This window comes from Protopterus annectens, chromosome 8.part1 (genome assembly GCF_019279795.1).
Source record: "Protopterus annectens isolate FY-2018-M chromosome 8.part1, PAN1.0, whole genome shotgun sequence".
NCBI lineage: Eukaryota > Metazoa > Chordata > Ceratodontiformes > Protopteridae > Protopterus > Protopterus annectens.
In genome coordinates, this window is record NC_056742.1 from 278,463,567 (window position 1) to 278,487,808 (window position 24,242).

General features: G+C 38.8%; 1 protein-coding gene across 1 annotated transcript in view; it reads left to right on the forward strand.

Moving 5' to 3' along the window:
- Nucleotides 1–24,242, forward strand: part of MCTP2 (multiple C2 and transmembrane domain containing 2) — a 2,216,888-nt gene that overhangs the window by 2,150,741 nt on the left and 41,905 nt on the right. Inside the window, exon 21 of the mRNA XM_044081878.1 lies at nucleotides 2,340–2,437. Within this exon, the coding sequence (XP_043937813.1) occupies nucleotides 2,340–2,437 (98 nt within the window). The remainder of the gene's footprint in view (nucleotides 1–2,339; nucleotides 2,438–24,242) is intronic.

Consider the following 24,242-nt stretch of genomic DNA (forward strand, 5'->3'; position numbering starts at 1 on the left):
CAGCTACCAGTGATTGCTCTTTCCTCTAATCTGGGATGTGCTCCATGTTTTGGTTCTCTTCTTTAAACTGTATCAGAACTTTTTATGACCTGTTTGAAGCAGAGCATAGTACTATAGAAACTGCCAGTTCAAATGCAATTGATAGTAACCTTATATTAAGCATATTTTACAATTTATTTTTAATGAAATCCATTTCTTTTGTATTGCTGAACTATCTAAGGGGAAAAAGTAAAGTGAAAGGAATCTACTAGTGCCTGCATTTATAGTGAACAATTTACATTTGTATAGTTTGCATGCTAGATAATTCTGTAATTATTGCTAATACATTTGCATGAAATTCACTTAAGAAAAATTAGTATATTCTTTGTCAGTGTTAGCAACTGTGTGAAATCCGCTATTTATGGCTGTTTTTGCTTGCTACTAAACTGGGAAGTATATGAAAAAGAGACTGATTTAAGCGACAGTAGAAAGGTCACCTTAGGTGAGTGGTATGCTGCAGTGCACATTAGAAATTCGTCTGTTTTATGACTTTGTTTTTGATTTACCTGTAACCATGCCCTGTTGCAGATTTGACCTTCCAGAAGTGTGACATTTTCCCCCAACTGGAACAGTGGGGGCATTGATAGTGTCTTATTAGCTGTTATCTCCAAAATTCTGTATATTTGGAGTGATATCCCAGCTTGAATCCTGACTGTATGAATCTGCTTCTTAGAAGAGAAAACCCCTTTGTGCTTGTCAGGGCTTTCTTGTTTGACATAAGGTAGGAGAGCTGCAGATGGAACTGGCCATATATTACTGCACATTAGGCTGTTTTGTAAGATTTCCTTACCATAGCCCTAGTATGTAAACATGCTTTGATGTCAAGAAATGTATGCCGTGCCAGACATTTGCTTGAGCCTTGAGTCATGTTAATTAAAACTGATAGTTATCTCCCTGGATTCTGTGTGGTGGCAATCGTTCACTGGAAGGTATATTTCTCTCACATCAGGATGTGTGATTTGGCCTCCAGCTGCACAAGCCTATCCTCCGGGGTCAGCTGTGTCCAAGGTGCTAGCCAAACTCAAGATGTTGGAGTTGTTGATAGTAATCCATCTTTTATGCCACCAGGATAGTCAAAACCAGTGCAATATTCTTCTGGATCCCTGTTTTGTTGCTTTTCTTTGGTAATCTAATCATCCCACGATATTGTCTGCTGGTAGGTCACTGAGATCCTTCAGTGTGCCATCTTCCTAATAAATACCAGCACATGTGTCCTGTTGTCACCAAAACTAAACAGTCTGAGTGAATGTGTCTGAGCTTCCATGACTTGACCATTTTGCATTTCAGTGTCCATCCCCTTGTACATGTTCATGCCATCACTCTCCGGTGGCACAAAGGTTTCTTGACATCACTGAAATGTAACTTAATATGGATACAATGACAGTAGTAGTACTTTTAATTTTTACTGTGAAGTGAGGTAACATCACAGACTTAATACTGCATACTGTTACATGAATTTCTGTTTGTTTTTCTTGGTTCTAAACTGTATTATGTACTTGAATACATTGTTTCACATTTCCCTTGTAACTAGGCTTGATTATAAAATTACACAGATATTTCTTCTTTATCTAGTCAATATACTAATAATGGAATGATTGTAAAAAGTTGCTGTGGTATGCCTAAAGTGCATTTGTGATAGTCTGTAGGTGGAACCACCTGTACTTTTTTCATTAATATCTTCTACAGCTGCATCTACAGTATTGCAAAATGTACTGATGTCATCGTTAGCAGTATAATATGGGCATATGTAAACATAAAAATGTATACATAATGCACTTACCTGGTTAAAAAGGTAATTTAGTAATGACATCACTGACTGATTTTTAGCTTGACGCTAAATACTTTAGCACTGAAATCGGACAGATTCTAACATTACATTCTACTCTTTAACTGCATATTTATTGGTAGGAATTCATGCTTAAAAGAAGCTTGATTCCACTAGGAATATTTTTTGCTGCTGTTTGCATGAGTGCTGTTAATGCAGACACATTAAGAAAAGTGAAAAAAAAAACTTTGGATGCCCATTTGGCTGTAATGGTTAAGAAAATTCCACACATTACAGCTGTGTAATGCAACATTTATTAGTAAAGCAAAATGATGATGTATTGTATGTAAAAGGAATGTTCTTAATGATTTCAGGTGACTTTGGTGAGGTGGGAATGGGGAGTGAGGTTGAGACAGGAAGCTGATTGTATGAAAATGACTTCAGACCTAGTAATTGCATTCACACTAATTTCAACCTGTGAATTCTCTCTTCCTGTAGCTTAACTAAATGTAATGAAAAGCAATTCATTTTACAGGCATAAACAAATTTACTAAGAAGCTGAGAAATCCCTATGCCATCGACAATAATGAGTTACTGGATTTCCTCTCCAGGGTACCATCAGACATCGAAAAAGTAAGTAGATGCATGGACGATCAGAATGTGCATTACATAGAACTGTCTAGCTGAAATGTCTGCTTAATGCAGGGGGTTAAATAACCTGTACTGTATCAGTCAAGGCAGGAAGTAAATCATTTTCTTTCTGGTAAAAATCTCACTTGGGAGAGGGAAAAAAATCAGCAGTTTTGTTTCCTACTGTGTAGAGAAACTTATTTACAGAAAATGAGTAGGATTTGCATGTATTGGGAATTTTCTTTTCATTTAAGGCAATCATTTCACCCTCACTTAGTTACCTGCCTCTTCAGATCACTGGAATTTGGGGTACTTCTATTTCTTATTGCTTGAAAACCTGCTTGTGTGTGTTTATACTGGTTTTGTTTAGAATTAAAGAGTCCTGCTGTCAGTGCAAACATAGAGAACGAAAGTGGTGCATTTAAGAATGAAGAATTCAGATTCTTAATTTGAAAGAGAATGTATTTTATTTCCTTTTTATGGCATATGGTAGTTGTTTGTATTTGTAGAATTTGGCATGATGATGTTTGTGAGATGGCAGGAAGTTGAGTAGTAACAGCAGCCGAGCTCCCATAGCACTTTCATTTCTTATTTACTTTTAAACATGACAGCAAGATCCTTCCTAACAATAATGCAGATATGTTTCAATAGGATTGCCTTACTTAAGTAGTTAAAGCATATCAGATTCCTTTGTTTAAGCCCTGACAATTTATGTCTGATGCTTTTTATGTAAGATGTACTGGAAAGTATCTGTAGCATTACTGTTTTCAGATTTGCCACCATCAGTGACTTTTGCTTATAAAATAATTTTGTTCACACTGTACTAACGCAAGTTTGTATTAAAAAAAAAAAAAAAAAAAAAAAAAAGAGAGCAAGCCTCACTGCACCCAAAAGGCTTCTGTTGTTTGATTTTTTTTTTTCTTATTTTGGATTGACAAGCACTTGGACATACTGAAGATAAAGACTGTAGTGTTTAAAGGGAAATGTCTTCTCTATTCTGCATGATGGTGAGAGTACATATCTTACACCTAACACTGTGAAGATATCAACTCAATGGAAAAGTGATGGTACAGAGGAGAGGAGGAGGTTTATATGATGACGTTTGAAGTGTCTTTGTACCTATTTTTAATGTTTGCAGGTTGAAAGTTATGCATGCGTGTATGTATGTATTAAAAGGTTAAGCTTAACCTGCATGCTCAAGAAGCAGATATGAAAAATGCATTTAAAATTCAGTACCTGAAAGCTGATTAGTAATTAAATTTGAAGAGCTTTGTCAAGAGAGGAGCCTTGCAGTTCCTGTTTAACAACTGTAGATATCTGTCTGTACAGCTCTGCCTACTTGTCTATTTAGCCTTTCTTTCTAGCAGTCTATCAGTCTATTTTATTGTCTATCTAGTTAAGTATGTAATTGTCTATCTGCCTGTTTATGTATCTACTTTTGATAACTAGGACGTTCTAGTTAGATTAGTCTATTTTTTTGAAGACCCAGGTAGAAAATCTCCACTTGCAGACAACACAAATAATTAACAGTATGAAATACAAAAGCAGCATAAGTGTTAAGTTCAAAGGTACAGCACATTAGTACCTTTGTAGAATAAAAGTGTACAAGCACACCGGCAATAACAACACAACTGTATATTAGTCAAGAACCCACTAGAGTGAAAGAGAAAAATAAGAAGATAAAAAAATGAAGGAAAATGGAAGAGAGGGAGAAATTAGATGAGTGGAAAGGGAATATGAAAAAAAGACAGAATGAGAAAGGGGAGGTATTAATTTTCCAGTTACAGACAGGAGACTAAGTTAATTAGCTGAACAGGACAGTTAGTAGTTAAATAACACCGCATACAAAAGTTCCAGTTTGATTAGCTGCCAGATATTAACTGTGAGTTGAAAAGCTACTTATTCATTATTTGCTACAAATCACATGACAGTCTGTTCCGTAGCTTAATAGGAGACAATGTAGTAGTTGTGGGTCTTTCCATTTTAACAAGATGCAAATTTTTATACTAAAGATGTTGAGACTGGGAATAGCAGTGTAAGTACAGAGTATAAGGTGGCACCATTAGTTAGTTGTATGGTGGAGTACAGAGTGAGCCATTCTTAACAGGGAGGGACATGTCTTAAGTGGTGTTGAAATTGTACTCAGTTTAATTTCTTTAATGATGTATGTCTGTAGCTCATGTTAGATTGTTACCAGCAAATTTTGCTGTATTGTTACATACAAGTGGTCTCTAACTTTGACATCTGAAGCAAGTGGAAATATTAAAGGCATGAAGGGGATGAGAGAAGAAGAAGAAGATAGACCGTAGCAAGTTGAATGTGAGCTGTAATGTTACATCTCACTCTATAGCACTCCTAATTTTTAGTTCCTTCTCATTTTTAGTTTCTTCTAGGTAAAACTAGTGGCCAGATGATTTCTGTGTCCCACCTTACAACCCATGAATTTTAATAGTTTTTAGGTCATTACTGGAGAAATAAATAATGTTGTTCATCAGTCCCTTGTTCACTGAACATTTTTATAACATAATACCACTGGCTGTGAAGGGATGAGAGGAGCAGCAGAGAAAAGAACTAAGTGACTATGCAAAGACTAGTCACTTTGCTGCCAGTAAAGATGTCACAGTACCCTTCTGTGTGAAGAATATGAAATCTTTAAGAAATCTGACAGTAGCTGACCTATGTTAAATAACTCCTTCCAGGTTACTGGATAGGACAAGCAATATTCATCATGCATTGTAAAGACCTTTGCTTTAAAACAGAGAGTTAAGCTCATGAACAGATTTTCCCCTAAATGTATGAGCATTTTCAATCATTGTGACAAATGCGCCCTATTATGATTTTACTCTAGTTTGATTTTTATGACTTATAAGAACTGCCTACAGAAAATGCTCACTTAACAAGGGATTGTTGAACATGATTATTCATTCAGCTAGCATTGACCTACAAGATTATTACTTTGCTTGGGTCGCACTGAGCATTAGATGGAATTCAGCTATCACTTTCAAGTACTCTATTTATATCACAAACTTCTCTCTCCAATCAAGATTTTGTTCTGAGTAACTTTAGGGATGAAGAATTGTGGTGTCAGAGTCTTTGAATATGATTGTTCATTTTTATTTTCCGTTGCTGCGGTAACAGCAGTTCTTCATGTTGAGGGGAAAACTGCCAAAATGTTTGATAGAGTTAGTTCATTTCTATAAGAATATAGTCCTCTGGAATTATTGTTGATCTGTTCAGACAGTAAGTAGATATTAATAATGTTGAGAGGATGTACTTTGTTTCTAGCACATTTTAAACAAAGCCAAATTTGGGTACAAACCAATACAAAATGTTCTGTTGACTTGTTTGTGTGTTTTGTGACTGACGAGCAAAACATTACAGCAAAGCCATATTCCTTTCTGTAAAGCATTTCAGTAGTTGTTTTGTCTGAAATAAAGATATTGAAAACTGGCCTACCTTGGTGTGATAGCCCAAATCAGTTAACTCATGCACACATTTATTAGAAAACTCTGTTTCGACTGAGGTACATTTTTTTGCATTTGTGTCAGCAGTTTTAAGTAAAGATACAGAGTGAAAAAGAGAGAGAACTGATGCTCAGTCCTGAAGAGGAAACTTTGGAATTCAATAAAAGGAAGGACTGACTTTGGAATTCAGTTGTTTGTTTGCAAGTTATATTGTCCTACCTGCTATCCCCACTTTAAAAAGACTTTCAGTTAAACCAGGTAAACAAATATATTTGTTTATTGAATTTGTTAACTTGGGTAGAGTGCTGATCAATATTTTCAACCTCAGCCAGGGAGAAGGGCAAAAAGATAGCACAACTGAAAATGATACAATTAGACAGAGATGTGAAATACAGTATTATATTGAATTAATACTAAATGCAGTGACACGCAAGACAGTGGTACACATTATACACCATATATACTTAATGTATACAAAAAGTAGGTAAAAGTAAGTATAATGGGCTATGTAACATGAGTGAGTTTAAGGGCGATTATGAAAGAAGTAGTAGATGAATGGGACATGACCAGCATTGTGGTAGTAAGTTAAGGGTATTTAAAAAAGGAAGAGGTAAATGTACAATAAATGTGGATGCACATGCCCCCTCAAAGACCGCATGTGCTAACTATCCCTAATACACACCAAACCAATTATCTAATTCATGGCTCCTGTCATATGGAGTTATTTGCTGTCTGAGGTCACTGAAGTCTCTGGATTGGACAATTACAAGATCAGTTTGAATCAATTCTATGCAATCGTGTTTAATAATTTATGTCAAGTCACTGAAATGGTCTTGCAGGACACACTGCTTACTTTGCAGTTAGTATCAGCAGTATACTTGCTTTCATTTTTTATATATTGTTTGTTGTGACAGATGCTGGATGTATGTTAAATGTTTGATTATTCTTAATTCATTTTTGTTATTGATTTAGGCATTCCCTGATATCATAATATTTTCTTTATGTATGCATTGTATACATTTGCTTTTGCCTAATTCACGACTGAGAAGAGTTATTTTGGAAATTAAGTGATTATTCATTAGACAGAAAATTGTGTATTAAAATGCGTTTCATATATCACTTTAATGGGCAGATTGAACAGTGGTAGGCATTTATAAGTATGTTATGCAATCTCATAATTTTGCTTTTCTTATTTTGATAAAGGGAACCATGTAATATTAATTGATTTATTTTCTACTAAGGTATATATTCCTTTGATAGCTTTGCAACCGCAGCAGTATTTAAAACCTTACATTTGAATGAATGCTGGCTGCATTAGTAAGGCATTAAGGCATTTCAGTAGTTCCTTGGAATTTTTTTATACTCGCTCTTTTTTTATTCACATGTATTTTATTAAGCATAAATGTCTGCATGATGGGCGAAATGGGAGATTTAATATGGTTTAAGTGACTTACTTAGAATTGGACAGCACAGAAGTGAGATGTATTTCTTTATAGAGTTTTGTTGCCTTACACAGCAGTGCCAGTTTACCTGAATTTATAAGCTTCTACTATTCTAAGCATTTAGGTATTAATACAAAAAACTTTGGTTACATGAGTATTGCTGGTAATGGTACCTGTTTTGCCAGTTTTCCTTAGAAGTAACTTAGCAGTCGGTGACCTGCCATGCACTCATTATTAACCACATCAAAATGTGCAAAGCAACTGCATTTTTATTCTATTCCTTTGATACTCTGACAATACTGGTTTTATGCTCATGTAATTTAAGAATTATGTTTTACTTCTTTTATTAAATATGAATGATTACAGGAAAGCTGCAGTCAGAATATTGCTGGACAGAATACTTTCTTTTGAGGACAGTGTGCTAAGATAACATGTCTACACCTCCCCTTTTGCCTGGCTGCCTAGCACAAAGTTTAATATACAGACACACACTGCAATAATGCCTTGCCAGCTGCAGTAGTTATATAGAATGGAAACTGAATTGTCAAAACAAAAGCAGAAAGGATAGATGAAGCGAAACAGAAAATGGTCAGAACTTCAAAGAGCCCCAGCACAGATCTTAATCACATCTTAGTAGACATAATGCCATTTAATTTGTTAGAATGCCCTGGGTTTTGTCAAAAACCTGCCCTATGCTTCACTTGATATGGTTTGTTTGGAATACTGCATAAGATTCATTCATTGCAGCACACTTAAGATTCATATTTACTGTAGAAGTATGGTCCTGTAGACTGTTTTACATCAACCTGAAAGAGTTTTGCTCAGAACTCACCCCTGGTTTATACGTTTCTAAAGTACTGCTGTTAAAAAGCAAAAGGCATATGTAAACTATCCTAAAGGGTGTTATGAATTTAATTTCTACATAAAGAAGGCTATATACAGACTGAGTAAAGTGACACGAGATATGTTTGTGCTGTTTTTACTTGACTAAATAATTCAAAGATGGGCAATGCCATATGCAAACATACACACACACACACACACACACACACACACACACACACACACACATATTTATATCTGTGTGTGTGTGCGTGTGTGTGTGTGTTTGTGTAATAGATGCACTGAATATTGTTAACATCTGTTTAGCTGACAAATTTTGATTGACTAAACAGATGATCAACAGGTGTGTGAGATCATACAAGTCTCGGGAAATATGGTCTTTCCCTAATGTTATGCAGTCTCGGAGTTAATATATATAATTAGCAGTAGCTGTGGGGAAACAGAGAGGAGCTTTCCTTCCTGCAAAAAAACAAAAAACAAAAAAAGACATTTTCATCTGTTTTTGTTTTGTAAATTTTTGCATGCACTGAGATTGTTAATTGGCGCATGCATAGTAGCATGACAGCATTTGCAAAGCATTTCACTGTCTACTTTGTTAACACTTGAGATTTGAGTGTTTTGATCTGTATCGGTACACCCATATACATGTACATATACATATTATTTTTGTTAGAGTTAAAGTCCACTGAGTTATTCTTAGCTGGTAACAATTTGCTTCCTTTTTTTAGCCAGGAGAAAGATGTTGGAAATGCAGCTTTCATTATTTGCCAGTAAGTAACGGCAGCCATTTCTTCTTCTTTCGGCTTTTCCCGGTTAGGGGTCGCCACAGCGGATCATCTGTCCGCTCATGATTGGCAGTGGAGTTTTACGGTGTCGAGTTGCCAGCCTGGCACCCAACCTTCCACAGAAGGCACACACATGCACACACTCACACCTAGGGCCAATTTGGAGTGTCCAATCCACCTACTGCATGTCTTTCGGATGGGGGAGGAAACCGGAGCACCCAGAGGAAACCCACGCGACCACAGGGAGGACATGCAGACTGTGCAAATTTGCACAGATCATCCTTGCTATATTTTGGACCTTCTGAAGATTGAAAATGGCATTGTAGCCCACCCCAGCCTTATGTGCAGAAGTCTTCCCCTCATAAAGGAAGAAAATATGATGATAAGTTGACAAAAAGTGTACTTTTGGTGGGACTTTAAAAGGGATCTTAAATCAAGAAGTATTTCATCAGTTATACATAACATAAGGGTATAATTACCTTCTTTAGTTCATTTGGGGTGCAGTTTTCTCATCACTACCCATGTGTTGGCCCTAGTATGTATTTATCTGGTACCAGATGGAAGCCACAGCCATCTTAAAGAACCCACTCAAAGAAATCTTCCCTCAAAGAAATCTTCAGTTCTTATCGATCATAATGATCATTTCAATTCTCCAACAGGCCTGAGTAGATTCCTAGAAATTTTCCACTTCTACCTTTATTTGCCAAAAATTTCACTCATTTTATGGTTATAAATTTCAGATTTCCTCTTGCAAATTGCAGGACTTCGTTTGTCTGATTTTTTCTTATCTTTAATTTTGCTGTTTTTGCAGGAACAGTTCTTAATCTGGTAGTGCGTCTATATTTTTGCATCTTAACAAGCATACCTGCAGAGGACATCTTGCTTCTAAATATTTTCATACACAGTGTAATTTCTTCATGAGTAGGGTGCACAAAAACAAAAGAATGGTCTTTCTTCCTGAAGACAAGGATCTGTATTACCAGATGGTATTTCGAAAATTCTCCAGGAGGAACTTTGCATCAGCAAGAGAATTCCTAAAAATTCTAAAACTTGTGGCATCCATGATTCTAAGGATAACACTGTTCCATATCCACATAAGGAAAATTCAGTGGCATCTCTGTAATTGTTGGACCCTGAAAGTACATTTCCTGAAATTTCAGTTACCGGTGCTGTCCCTCCCCAGATGCTAGTTACAGTGGTGGAGAGCACAGTTGAGTGTCAATCCAGGACTTCCCTTCTCCCCTTCAGTTCTGGCACAGTCCGTCTAGATTCAGCCAACTTCACTTGAGGAGCTGTGTCAGTGGGAAAGCAAGTGCAGGCCACTTGGGGATACATGGACATGCAGAAGCACATCAATATCAAGGAAATGTTTACTGATTCAGGCCTTGAAAGTCCTTCACCACCTGTGGATGAATCCTTTTCTGGTGGTTATGGAAAACACCAGAGTAATTTGGTACCTCAACAAGCAAGGGGGGGTGCATTGTCATACCCTCTCTGCTGGTTGACAGTGATGGCCTGGGAACTGACTTCACAGCATTCTGTGACTCTTCGGGCATCATACATCCAGTCAGAGTAAAACATCATGGCAGACAAGCTAAGCAGATCCTGAGTAGACTTGCACAAGTGGCACCTCAAGGCAGTGGTGATCCAGGATCTAGTCCAGATGTGGGGTACACCTCTCTTCATCACCATTAAAAACAGACAACTGGAGAAATTCTGTTCCAGGCATCCTTGCTGCCATGCTTGGAGAACAGATGCATTATTTTTCCCTTGAACAGGAATGTTCTTGTATGCATTTCCACCTTTTCCACTGATGCATGAGGTACTTTTGAAGGTTCAGAAAGAAATGCTATAAATCATTGTGGTGAGCCCCTATTGACTCAGTCAGTCTTGGTTTTCCTATCTACTGGCAGCCAATGGCAATTACCATAGACTTTCTCACACTCTGGTTATGCTTACACAGTCTGAGGGGCAACTGTTGAACCACATTTTAGAGCAACTGTAACTAACAGCCTGGATGATTCAATCTTGACTTCATTTAGGCACATGTTTCATGAGGATGTGTAGCAGGTGTTAAAGGAGACCAGAAAACTTACTGCTAGAAAATGTTTTTACATGGATATGGTTTTCTAAGTGGTGCCTAAATTGCAACAGAGGGTCCCTTGAGGTTAACACCCTTCTGGCCTTCTAATATATGTGTGAACTAGTTCAAGATGGAGTATTTTATGCATCCATTAAGGTGCATTTATTGGCCATCTCAGCTTGACTGTCAGTGGATTCCCCCTCTTTCTTCTTCTCTTAATTCATGAAAAGAGTATTGCATATGAGGCCCCTTCACAAACAAATTCACCCTTTGTGAAATCTCAGCTGTTTTCTGTAAAAACTGGCCATACCACCTTTCACCTGATGCTCAGGCTGAACTCAAATTCTTAAGGTGGAAAACTGTTTTGCTTATTGGTCTGACATCTACAAGGTGGATCTCTGAGCTGCAAGCTCTGAGGTTGTTTTACACATTAGCCCTTCTTTCATGCTGAAAGTTGTCTCAGAATTCACCCTTAGTTAGTCTGTAAAACTTAAGAGTAAGGGAGAAGAGTATACTTAATACCCTGGATGTGCATCGTCAACCCAGGTACTACCTTGACAGAACAAAACACTTTAGGAAGGCTGAAAGGAAAAAGAAGGGCCAACCTGTCTCTAAGCAAACCATTGCACATTAGTTGTCCCCTGGTATTGTTTTTTTGTTATGTTCAACCCGGCAAGGCAAATTCAGGCAATGCATTTCACCAAGGCATTTTCCTCTTCAGTGGCATATTGGCAAGGAGTCAACTAGGCAGCAACTTGGTCCATACCTTTACAAAGCACTACAAGCTGTATGCCTTTTCTAAATCCAAAACTGGTTTTGCTAGGACAGTTCTCTGGGAGCTCCAGGACCCTTGTCCTTCCTGCTCCCAAGTTAAGTAAGCTCTGAGAATCTACCCATATGTCAGTAAGCCTGTGTGTATGTTGAACATAACACATTTGCATAAGTCCTATTTACCTGTTACAGTAGACGTATGTAGAACACATTACCTTACTGGCAGTACCCACCCACCATTCCCCTTTTTTAAATGTTCATAATTTGGGGTTGGATTTGCCATTCAGTTAACTTAGCATCCCCTTTTGTTGTTTATGTGGTTTTTGGTTTGGAAAAGTAGATGATCGCAAACTTGCTTTTTCATCTTCTCTTCCTTCTGGACCCCAAAAAACTGAAAGGGTCCTGTCTGTGGATCTGGAAGTTAAACCTGTATTCTCGGATGATTGGTCCATCACACCCACAGACAGGCAGGGAGAGTTCTGAGCCTTGGTAGACCAACAGAGATGGGGTAGCATGGCATGACTATCCACATGGCAGCAAGGCAGTGTTTTCTATGAACATCTGCTATTACAGATAAGTAGGACTTGTGCAACTGTGCTTTTCCATTTGCACATGAGCAGCAGGATGATATAGACAACTCTGAGCCTTTAAGGTTCACTGCACATTGGGTCTGTTTTTTTTTACCAGATTAAAGGATGGAAGTAGGAGTATAGGACAGTAGGAAGAAGGGGGAAGCATGCAAGGACAGCAGTTAAAAAAATGATTGAGCTGGAGTAGGGATATGAATAGCAATAACTTAATTTTTTTGTGGGACAAGTGCTCATTTTTTGTATACCAATAAAGTAAACTGGGAAAGGAAATAAGGAAAGCTGAATAACTAGCAAGACTGTTAGGGTAGGTAGCAGAGGCAAGTGCGCAAATAGAACACAAGACTGGCAGGGGAAGTGCTAACACACTGAGGAAGTGGAGAGGACAGTAGATTAGAAGGCATCAAACAGACGGAGAAGACAAGGGTGATGGGGAGAATTAGAGACAACAAATAAGGGAGTGGCACAGAAGGAAGGAGGAACACCAGGATGGACTATAGGGTGAATATGACTTCCCTTTTACCGCCCTGCCTGTGTCTGACCTAGTGGCATTCTTGATACCAGCTTGTGCTTCTTTACCCCTGGTTTCTTGTTCTGATGGAGCTGCCATTGGCAGGCAGGGATGTGACTTTACAAGCTGCAATATGAGAATCTCCAGGTGGCTGGTACAATCCATCAACTCCATTATAACTGTTGCAAGCTACCTCTGGGTGGCATATTGCTCGGAGTCGATTGTGACTGTTGGAAAGATTGTCAAGAAACTTGTCCCATGCTTACAGATACTTGATACCTCTGGAATGACACCATTTATTTTAGCCAGTTGTCTTTTCTTTGTACCTGGGCATTATTCTTCAAGAATTAAAGATTCCACTTCAGAATCAGAATCCTCTGCATTTGTGACATGCATGAACAGTTCTGACATGTCTGCATACCCCTCAGGGTTTTGCATCTCAAGTCATTCACCCCCATTTGGGGAGCAAAATAAAGCAACAGTATCATGGCCAGTGGCAGGCTTCTAAATGGACCAGGCCATTTTGAATATGTTCACAAGGAAATGGTTGATATGAAATATGGCAGTCACAGTTGTGCTTTAGAGCATGTAGTTCAGTGATTGCAGAGAGAGGGTACTCTTTAGCACTTTCATTCCTATCAGGCTTAAACAGGTAATTGCAGGGAACCTCATTTTGATATGAAAATGCCCACACATGCTCAATGTGTCTGTGTGCCATATAAACCTGCCCACAAGACTCTGCCTGTAGGTGAAACACACAGAATGAGTGATTCAGAGGCATTCATGAGCTGAGCCCTCATTTTCATAATAATCTCACTTAGCTGGCCAAATCACTCCCAGACACTGCCACAACGTGTTGTGAGAGCAAGGTAAGTTTGGTTTTGCTTTCTTGTATTTTGTATTACTGCATTGCCTTATTGCCTTCTATTTTATATACTGTGATTTATTTTCTTTACGCTGTGTTTTACTTATATTCTGCTTTTAATTGCATATTAAAACTAGGAAAGAGACACCATAGCTGTGTTTCTTGTGAGTCACACATAAATTTGAACAAGTCACTTAAGGAGTCACACAGAAGTTAGAACAGGTCAATTAAGGTTAATTATCTGTGAACTGGGGGTCGAGCTATTAACTAAACCTTTATTTAAGGAGTAAAATAAAACATTTCAAAGCTTTACTGTAAAGGCTCACCTGTACTCTTCCACAACTTGCTGTGAGGGAAAGGTTAGTTTGCCTTTGTATTTTTGCATTTTACATAACTTTATTGCCTTCTTTTATTTTGTATGCTGTGATTTGTTTTCTTTACACTGTGCTTTACTTGTATTCTGCTTTTAATTGCATATTAAAACTAGGAAAGCGACCAAAGCTGTGTGTCTCATGTGAGTCGCACAGAATTTTTTCCCACCCTCCCATCCTGATGCTGCTGTTTTTATTTATTTTATTTTATATTTGTATACCGGGAAAGTCCTACGGGACAAAATATCCTTTTTCAGTGAGGGCCTGCAAAGAAAAGTTCCACATTTATAAATAACAGTGCGGTACATATACAGCATAGGTTTCCTGGCTATTTCTCCCCACAATATTTTCTTCCCTGGACCCCTGTCTAGCAGGGTGACTGATATATAGATACAAATGTTGATTCAATCTCAGATTCAAGCACAAAATGAAAAATACGTTATACATTTCACTAATAACATCATATAGTTTAGAAAGGAATAAAAGAATAGCAGTACTGTGATTAAAGCTAAACAAAAAAAAAAGCAAGTTAAGTATACATATGCTTGGTAGGTACTATTCAAGTACAAAAATAACTGGTTGTGTTCTTTTAGCTGCCTTAAGACATCTATTTCCTAACCAAGTTTTGTGCAAGAGCAAGTCCAGGATTCAGATAGATGTGATTTGAGAAGTTTTTTAAAGTTGGACATATTAGTAGGTGTTTTGATATTTAATTGCAGGGAATTCCAAGTTTTGGCTATGCAGTTTGAGCTGCATTGTTAGGTTTGGAAATATTTAAGAAGGATTTGTTAGTGTAATGCAATACTGTGCTATTGTCATAGCATATTAGTAGATTTTGAAGTACTAGTATTTTTTCTGTCTGATTAAGTATTCAATGGGCAAAGGTAAGTTGATTATAAGCAAGTATATTTGATAGCTCTAGCCAAGATAGTTGTTTTAAAGCCAAACAATGATGGTATCTGAAATCTGATTCTGTAGAAAACTTTGCAATTTTATTATAGCAAGTTTTGAGTTTTGCTAGGTCAGATTTCTTAATATTTGTGAGGTGCATAATAGCGTTGTGATAAGATGGGTTCTAGCTATACTGGCCTGTGAAGATTTGTTTAGAAAGTGCCAGTTTATGTACAGGGCTCCTAGTATTTTGTGAACTTTTTATTGCCTGTGATATGTGTATGTCGAATTTCATACTGTGGTCAATGACCCTCCAGATAATTTTGTTTGGGAAACCAGAGAAATACTTGTATGGTTTGATGATGATATATTGAATAGTTGGTGGAGGTCTACAGGTCTAGTTGGATAGAAGAGCATGAGTTTTGTTAGATTTAAGTATAAGTTGTGCATTGTTTAGCCAAGACTCCACTGCATTGAATGACTGCTGGCTGATTTTTTTGGGAGTTTTTATGTAGTGTTGGGTCAGCATAAATCAGGGTGGAATCGTCTGCATATTGAACTATGGAGGCGAGTGGGGTGGCAGCATGACAACTGTTAGAAATATAATAAAAAGGATAGGATCCAGAATAGATCCCTGGGGTAATTCCAAGGTTACAGGCAGTAGTGAAGAGAGATTTTTTGCCATTTTGCAGCTTGCTGGTGACCAGTTAGATATTGTGGAACCAAGTAATTGCAGATTGGCTAAGTTTAAGTTGGGAGAGTGTAGTTAAGAGTTTAGAATAAGAGACAATATCAAAAGCTTTGGACAGATCAAGAAAGATGGAGGAAACTAAATTGCCGTCATTGCAGATTTTAAAAGTAAGATAAAAAAGTTAACAAGGGCATTGGTGGTACTATGGTTATGACAGAAACCATGCTTAGTGTTAGAAGATTGTTGTTTATTAGATAGTTTAAGATTTGTTAATGGATGCACCTCTCAAGTATTTTAGATAATGGTGATAGTGTATTGGCCGGTAATTTGATAATTATGTTGAGTTTCCACCTTTATGTAGAGGGATGATATATGATAATTTCCACATTTAGGGACTTGTTCTAAAATGTATCAATTTATTAATATGAAAACTGGACAGGATATTATTTTTGCAGCAATTTTTAGATATTCTGCAGGTAGATAGTTGGCAGCAAGTGTAGTAGGTATAAGCCTTTTGAGATATTTAATTATGGTGTTTATTGGGACAAGTTGGAAGGAGAAGTTATTGGGATCAAGTGTAGGTACTATGTGAATCATGGTAGGGGAATAGCAATTATTGTTTGTGAGGGCTAGTATGGATTCAGTGAAGTATCTGTTAAATTCTGAGGCTGTGCTGTCTTTAGTATTGGTGAGTATTGGGAGGGAGTACTTGTTTGTCTAGTATTGGTGAGTATTGGGAGGGAGTACTTGTTTGTCTTGGCTGTAGGAATTTTTTGATGGCAGTCCGTAATATTTGTGGGATTCTTTGATTTCTGATTGGATATTGCTGTAGTAATTTATTTTGTTTTTGTCTAATGTTTGTGTTTTTTTTAAATTTATTTTGGAGTTCTAGATATCTTGGTTTGTTAGTTGTAGTTTTGTCATTGAGCCATTTCTCCCAGGTCTTATCTCTAGTTTTTAACCGAGATCTTGTTTGTTTGGTTAGCCAAGGGAGGCATAAATGGATTTTATCTTTATTGTTCTTGGGGGGTCCAAGGTGTTTAGGATATTGAGGAAGGTTCAGTTAAAGTATTCAACTGCAGTCCCTAAAGGGAGATTTTTGAGTGGTGTCTTTTGAGGGATAAATTTTTTCTTATCTTGGATTTGGTGTAGGTGGTAAATTTTTGTGGATTTATTTGGTGTGGGTTTTCTTAAACACAAACGTCTTTCTAGTTGCCTGTCCATTATGTTAATTTGACCACATTTCTTCTTCTCTCTCACGTTTCATTGGCTGTTGTGAGTAAGCACAAAATTCTCATTTTGTGAAATCACCCCACTTCAACTATTTAAATGTATAGGCTATCCCACATTATTCCATGGAACCAAAATACAAAGTACCCACCCCGTTTCAATCTCTCTTGTTCTTTTAAAATTAGTGGCTGCCCACTTAGACAGCTAAAGCTTAAGTTACCCCCTCTTTCATATGTAACTGCTTAGTGCACACTGCACTGCTTAGGATATTAACCGATTTTTTATCTTACCTTTAAAATCTGCAACATCTATTGCAAGACCACCAGTTTTTGGAGACTCCACATTCTGCCTGTCAGTAGTCATCTTGGGATTAGTGCTTCTGTTTTCTCCTGGTGAGAGAAGGAGCACAGGGACATTATTTCCTGAAGACTGCTGATCACTGGAAAGCCTAATAACTGCTTCATAGGTGACAGCTTGGAATTTGTGCTTATATTCTGCTCCTGGTGACTGAAGGAACAGGGTGTATTGATTACTAACTGTTTCTGGTTGGGCAGTGAGTGTCTGTGCGTGATGTTCCTGATTGGTCTGGTTACTATACAAGGCATCTACCAGGAAAAAAAGCTACAACAAGCCTACAACATTGCATCCTTTGAGGCAAGACTGTGGATCACCAAATAGGCTGCAGCCTGCTTCTCAACTTGTGATTGGTGCTAATGTTTTGCTTCTTGTGAGAGAAGAAGCATTGTGTCCCAGCCGAGTGAAGCTGTGAAGTGATCAGCACTAGCAGTAGCCAGGCAGTAGCCATTCATGTGACTCCCCTCTTTTCATCATTCTTGACAAGCTAATTTTTTGTTTTCATTAAGTACTGCTTAATTTGCTTCTAACTTCAGAATATTTCCCTAAATACCTCATACATAAATTTTCAGGGTCTACTTATTAGTTTCCCCCTCAAGTGTTTGGCAATGCCCAGTATAGACACAGACATCTTGAGTGACATTTTCTTTCCTGTAAAAGCACAATTGAATTTTCACCAATACTTAGTTGCACACAGGACAACTAGTTTGCAGTGATAAGCACTGTCCCCAGAGTTGCAGACTGGATACTTCTGACATTCCTTTATATTCTCACTCCAACTGTCCAATCAATAAAAAAAGAGTATGTTGCCATGGATATGAACTTTTCCACTATCTCCATTACCAGCTTGGTGGATATGGGCATCCTGAGGCAACATAGAAATTGTGTCAAGTTTACTAACAGCCAGTTAATTCTCAAACAAGCTGATATAGTATGCAAGAGATGTATTTACACAATGTCACTGGAGTCAAATCTCTCACATAAAAGCGCTCCTAATGTACGGTGGTCAGTAGTACACACGCTGTACCCATCACTCACAGTTCGAAGCAGATAAATAGACCCACATAAGCTGAGTCACTTAAATGTAAGCTTCCTAAACCTCAAAGACCTCCTAGATGAAGTACATATAACAGATACCCTCAGCAGCCCCAAACGCACTCTTTCAAAACTACACCCACATGAACACCTACAGCCACATCTTATGGAGCCTGTACTTTTAAGCCCATAAGGCAAACCACCACAAAGTCCAACATTCTGGTCATTAGAGACTCCACCGTGAGACACACTCGTGTCCCTCTCACCAGGCTGAGTAAGGAGAAAGTCACAGTCAGCTGCTTATCTAGGGCTAGGATCCGTCACGTTACGCATGCACTCAGGTCACTGGACCACAAGTGCCGGTATGAATCAGTCATAAGTGAGTGTAAGTGTAAATGACCTGAGATGTTCCTCCCTAGACGATATGAAGAGAGACATCATGGAGCTCTCAGAATATGTGTCCCACACTGGTATGAGTCTAGCAATTAGCAGCATTTTACTTTCTCCAAGGATGATGCCACAATACAAATAAAAGATGACTGACTTTAATAATTGGCTTAGTTTCTGGTGTCATTCTAAGGGGTTGCAATATTTGTCAGCATGAAAGGAGATGGTCAACAGGCCTTGCTGCTTTGCCAGGGATGGTCTGCACCTCTCCCCTCTAGGCTTTGAAATATTAGCTAAAACATTGTTTTCCCCCATAGCACCCTTTTTAGGCAATGTCAAACTGAAAGTACTTCCGACATAGCAAATCAAAACCAAGAAAATCTAAAGGTATTGGTACTCAATGCTAGGAGTCTAAACAAAAAACTCTACTTCCTAGAAGCTGTCTTCACCCTAGAGAATGCTGACATCTGTACAGTCACTGAGACAAGGTTTAAAGCTGTAGAGAACACACTGTCGCTGACAGTACAAGGTTATAATGCACTTGAGCTGCTCCATGTTCAAATCACCATAGGCAAAATGCAATACTGCTTCCATGCAAGCTATAGATCACCTTGCATGACCCAGGAAACTCATACCATGTATTTAAGCTTATTGGAAACACTCCCCATCCAACACAATATCATATTCATGGGCGAGTTTAATTACCCCACTATTAAATGGGAATCCTATAAGACACCAGACATACAGGCACAGAGATTCCTGGATTTTGTAAACACAAACTCCCTGGACCAGATTGTCAGTACAACAACTAGGGGTGCAAAAATACTGGTCTGGTCCTCACTGATAGGGGAGAGTGCTGCATACCCCCTAGTGTAATGTATTTCATGGTAAGGTCAGACCATAATATAGTTTCCTTTGAAGTAAAAAACCTGGAACATTCAGGAACTACTCTAAGGCAAACTTCCTGCTATTAAGTGATAACCTGGCAAAATTTCCAGCCCCCATAAACCCTGATAACACTGTTGCCTATGCAGAACTGTTCACATAAACCTTATACAAGCATGTTACTAGCTGTATAGAGGGAGCTGTACCCACCAGGAAGAAGTACAGAACTAACCCTGGTGGAATCACAAAATCAATAGGCTGTATAACAGAAGGAAGAAAATCATGGCAAACATTAAGAGGCATAGCACCCAGGAGGATAAAAGCACTCTCGTCAAACTAAACAAGCAACTAATTGGAAAAATAGTCTACCAAAGCCAAAAATAGAGGTAATTGTGGCCTTCTAGGCCAAGGTCAGCTGCAATGTATTCTTTAGTTTCATCAGCAACCTCGAAGGCAGTATGCAGTTGTGTGCAGAGCTCATTGTAAATGGAGCCACGTATACTAAGTCAGAAGGTATAGCAAACCTACTGGTGACAATTTCAGCTCCAGCTTTACCCCTCTGTCCCCCTCAACCTTCACTCAGGAAATCCCATCAAATATAACTCTTCCTGCTATCAATAGGGAACAAAAGGTCCTTAATGCTCTCTCTAAGGCCAAGAACACTGCATCAGTGGGACCAAACAATATCTCAGGTTGCCTTCTAAATAGCATGAAACATGACCTATCAGGCCCTCTGGAATTGCGGAATTGCTGTTTAACTGTAGCCTCCAAACAGGCTTCATGCCTCATGAATGGTGAAGAGCAACAGTCATCCCTCTGTACAAAGGTGGGCCTAAATAATCTTATATGCAAAGCCATGGAAAGAATTATCATGGAAATGATCAATAACAGTATAGTAAACCTCCAAACACTGGACCCAACCCAGTTTGGTTTTGTCAAGAGCAGGTCATGCCTACTCAACCTGGTGGACTTTTGAGAAGGTCACCAAAACTATGGATGAGGGAAAAATGGTTCACATTGCCTAGCTTGACCTGGCCAAGACATTTGACACAAAACCCCACTTGGGCATTGTTGAAAAACACAAGAAGTTAGGTACAAACCTATATGTCACCCAGTGAATAGCCAACTGGCTCACAGACAGGACCCAGGAAGTTAGAACTGGGGGATCCACCTCTGCTAAGAGGCCAGTTACAAGTGGAGTCCCTCAGGCATTGGTCTTTGGACCGCTCCTTTTTGACATTTATTTTTCTGAAGTCAAGGCTAATGTCACTGGTCTCTGCAGGACTAAATTTGCAGATGATTGCAAATTAGGAGCTGTCATTGAATCCCACACTGACACAAATGTTCTCCAGGAGGCGCTGACACAGACAAAGAACTGGTGTCAGAGCCATGGACTAAAACTAAATGCCAATAAATGCATAATAGTATCCTTTGGAAAGTAATCCACCCCTGGTAACCATCATACTGACAACACACCCCTTAGAGTTGACCCAGTAGACAGGAACTTAGGGATACGCATAGAGAGTAATCTAGCCTTTGACCATCGTGTGTCTACACTATTGAGGAAATCAGTCTATGTTGCGCAACTTATAAACAAAGGTATGGCATCTAGGTCCAAGGAAGTCATATTTGGCATTCATCAAACCTGTCATTGAGTACAGTGTCCCCTTTGATATGTACCTAATCAGGAATATTCAAGAATTATAACATCCACAAAGGTTCCTCACTAAAAATGCAGGGCGTAAGTAAATGTCCTATGCAGACCACCCTAAGGCCCTATCCCTATATTCTGTCTCCTACTGGCTGTTGAGTGGAGATCTATGCCTGGCTTACAGGACATTGTCAGACCTCACTCTGATAGACTTCTTGTATATCCACAAAACAAACAGCACCAGAATTTTCCATTCTAAAGACTTAAACCTTGCCTGTGATATAAATGGGACCTGCTGGAGAGACAGGTATGTATCCCAGAGACTACCATGCCTCTGGAACAGGCTCCCCATCCATGTGAAGCAGAGTTCCTCCTTAAACCAATTCAAGTATAAGTTGAACAATTGGATGGGGAACAGGAAAGTCATCCCTGGTTTGGCACCTTTATCTCTTAAGGGACACAAGCAGCCTGTAAATGTTTCATCTTCCAAGCCCCTACTTACACGTATAAAGGGTACCAGAACTTGTCAGAGACTTGGGATGCATGGCTAGGCATAAAAAGTCTCTTGTGGTTAGCCTAGTAAACACCAATGAAGCAATGTAAACCCCACCAGCTGCATTGAAGCTCATCATACTATGGAAGAGTATGTAGGGCACTGATCACTGAAGTACCTACACTTATGGAATCTAATTTACTGTGAGAAAAGTACCGATACTAACTACTGAAGGTAACTGCAACATCATCCTTAGACTTCTGTGACTGCAACAGTTAAATGAAGTGTTCATTAGGGTAATAATGTATGCAGGAATAACAGCTGTGAATGTTAACTCTTTTAAGAAGATTAAAGTACTTGTTGATAGCACAAAGCTTGTACACAAGTGAATATGAAGTTTAATGGGAGAGACAACCCAGAGGAATTCTGAAATACAGTATTTAAAGGTACCAGACCAATCATGCCTAGTGATATGCTGGGACTCACACACACCTGTTTGTAGCAGTAACATGCCAATATATCAGTTGTGGGAGACTGGCAGCTGTTTTGTTAGTGTTGCCCAGTGTACAGACCATTGTTAAACAGTAATGCTGGAAATGTTTATGCATATTATACAGCATGTGTCAACACACCTAATGTGTGTTGTAACTTTGCGTGTAAGCTGTACGGTTCTGCTACGGGTTCATATTCACAGATTGGCGAAAGAATTCAGCTGTACCTAGTTTAACATACACTGCTTGTCAGACCAGGGTGCCTACTGGCTGACGCCCTCATTGTGCTTGTGTGCAGATGAGGACCACAGCAGGTATAACACCTCTGGAAAATTGCATATTTCAGTGTATACTACACTGTAGTCTGCATTGTGGGGGGAGGAAAAAGAAGGTTTATGGCTGGCTAGGGGGTGTGAGCAACTCACTGTGTTTGGGGTGTGTGTGTGTGTGTGTGTGTGTGTGTGTGTGTGTGTGTGTGTGTGTGTGTCTTGTGTGTTGAGAGTTGCTATCAGGTAGTAGTGCAGGAAAGTACAGCTTACCGTTATTTCTGCATATTAGCATTCCCAAACAACTATACAGGATGGGTAATACACTGTGGATAGTGAATTTTGACAATTTGTCTTTAATAGCAAACTCAGTGTATGTTCTGTTTCCACAAAGTAATATGCCTGGGAAGAAAAATTGTGCTATCAGCCTTGCACAAGAAGGTAGGGCAGTAGGAATTTAGCCATTATTGGATAAACCATTGATGGAGACAGAGGAGATTTTGGCATCTTCGCGTGGTGAATCAAATGGTAGCCATTTGAAATGTCTGTACCCATTAGACTGAGTCCCAAAACCAGATGGCTGAAAAAGTGGATTTACGTATGCTAAGTCTGCTTTAGCCATTTCTTGTAATATTACATTTTCTCTGAGGTATGTCCATCTCTAAGTTACTGTATATAATTTCAAGAGGTGTGGGGGCTTGCCCCCCCCCCTGCAAAATAGAAGTTTAAAGGAGAAGAGCAATGTTCGAGATTCACTCTTCTGCAGTTTTGATCTTTTTTTTGGTGTGTCAGTACTCGAATTTTCAAGTACTGACATTTTCAGTAAGGAGCCAGATCAGACTAATTGCATCCCCATGGTGAGTGCCAGATCTCAGAGATGAGCTGCACTGTGCCCCCAAGTGTGTAGGGTACTCCTTCTATTAGACATAAATGATATTGTCTAATCCCTTTAGTACTGAACATGACATTGATGTTGTATGCTTCCTGTACTTTAGGTACATTAGGGGTACAAGCTACAAGGCCGTCTGCATGAGGTAAGGTTATATTACCTATTATTTACACTATTCTCCATGCCAATTAATTCTGAACTGGGTGCAAAGTAAAAGTGATATACTTATACTTGTACTGGGACAAATGCTTTCCTGTCTCCATAGTTGATGCTCTATCCATCACCACCACAATGGAACGTCCACTATCTGATATTGAAGAGGGGTCCAACTCTGGCATTGACTGTAGGGAACAGCTGACACAGCCATGGAGTACAGTATCAGTGTTGGATACAGAGTTTGCAGACAAGATCCCCTATCCAGGCCATGGACACAGCTTGTATGCTTTTGAAAGCCACCCAAGACACATACCACATTTGTTGGGCAGGTTGGTGCAGATACATGCAGTCTTTATATTGTCATCCCATTGTAGCTCAGCCATTTTTGTCTCTCATAAGCTCCACCAGAGCATGGGGATAACCACTTGGATGTGCATACTGGTGTATGCAGACAGTGTTGGTTCTCCCTTCCCCAAGAAATAGCTGCGTCAATGAATGCAGCATAACATATATGTAGGGTCATTGTAGAAACACACACCTCATCCTTTTCAAAAATGATATGGGTATTACATGGTGTGTGTGTGATGACCTACAGGGATACATGTTCCACGTTTGTGACATTTTTATCCAGATCGATTGCCACCCTCATATGCTCCCTTGCTGTGTG